The sequence below is a fragment of the Rhagoletis pomonella genome, unplaced genomic scaffold (genome assembly GCF_013731165.1).
Source record: "Rhagoletis pomonella isolate Grant_MI unplaced genomic scaffold, Rhpom_1.0 Rhpom_scaffold_00003, whole genome shotgun sequence".
Classification (NCBI taxonomy): domain Eukaryota; kingdom Metazoa; phylum Arthropoda; class Insecta; order Diptera; family Tephritidae; genus Rhagoletis; species Rhagoletis pomonella.
Window position 1 is genome coordinate 60404177 of NW_023458557.1, and position 864 is coordinate 60405040.

At 33.2% G+C, this 864-nt stretch overlaps 1 protein-coding gene across 2 annotated transcripts in view; it reads right to left on the bottom strand.

Annotated features, from left to right (window-relative positions):
• LOC118735333 overlaps positions 1–864 on the bottom strand; it is a 17981-nt gene that overhangs the window by 16518 nt on the left and 599 nt on the right. The window contains exon 1 of one of the 2 annotated variants that reach the window (XM_036465027.1): positions 207–572. The exons of the other annotated variant lie outside the window; for it this stretch is intronic. Within the exon in view, the coding sequence (XP_036320920.1) occupies positions 207–337 (131 nt within the window). The 5' untranslated portion in view covers positions 338–572. Of the gene's footprint in view, positions 1–206; positions 573–864 lie in introns of those variants that run through there. 2 annotated transcript variants of the gene reach the window in all.

Here is an 864-nt window from a genome sequence, read left to right on the forward strand (position 1 = left end):
ATATCGTTAATTTGATAAATAATGAAAATTTTTAATAAAAAATCGCGCGATTTTTTATTAAAAATTTTCGCCTGCAGCGCTTTTTCCATAAAAATCAATACTTCGATAAATAATAAAAACCTGAAATACTTTTCAAATCTATTTATAGAAGTAGAAAACGAAATAGTTAGTTGTTTTAACACATATTTCTGAACTCCTTTACTCACAAAGGTTGAGGCAACTCCAAGGGGTTCATTAAGTCGCGCAGTTTCCTCCTCGCCACTCGTTGCGCGTTTGTTTGTTGCCTTTCTTCCTCACTAATTTCTCTCACTACCATATTTAACGCTAAGCTATTCATTTTTAAGTTTCCGAATCAACCACAATTAATAAAGTTTCGCCAAAACATGCAAAAATCACATTGGCAAATCATCGAAAAATTTTCAACAATAAGCATAACAGCTGATTTCGAAAGATAGAAAGAGAAAAAATCCTACTCCTCAAAAATCCTTCTCCCCGACAATTTAGAATTGGAGGATTTTTTCTTAGAGGATTTTAAAATTCGCAAAGGAGAAATTCCGCGAGAATATTTAGGATTGGGCCGTATAATGTACTTAACATCAAGTTTCGTCAAACGTCATTTGCTTAAGGAAAGAGCGATACTGGTCGCACCTTCCGTACGGAATCAGCTGTTTGTACTCGTATGTATGTATGTACATATGTAAAATATGCAGTGTTGCCGCTTTGGTCGTTTTTTACCGAAATTGGTAATTTTTTTCTTCGTTTATCAATGATATGATAAACTTTATCATATTTGGTAACTTATTTTTCAACTTGGTAACTTTTTCGATTCAGTCCTACATGTAGCATAGATCAAAACAAGTTCTG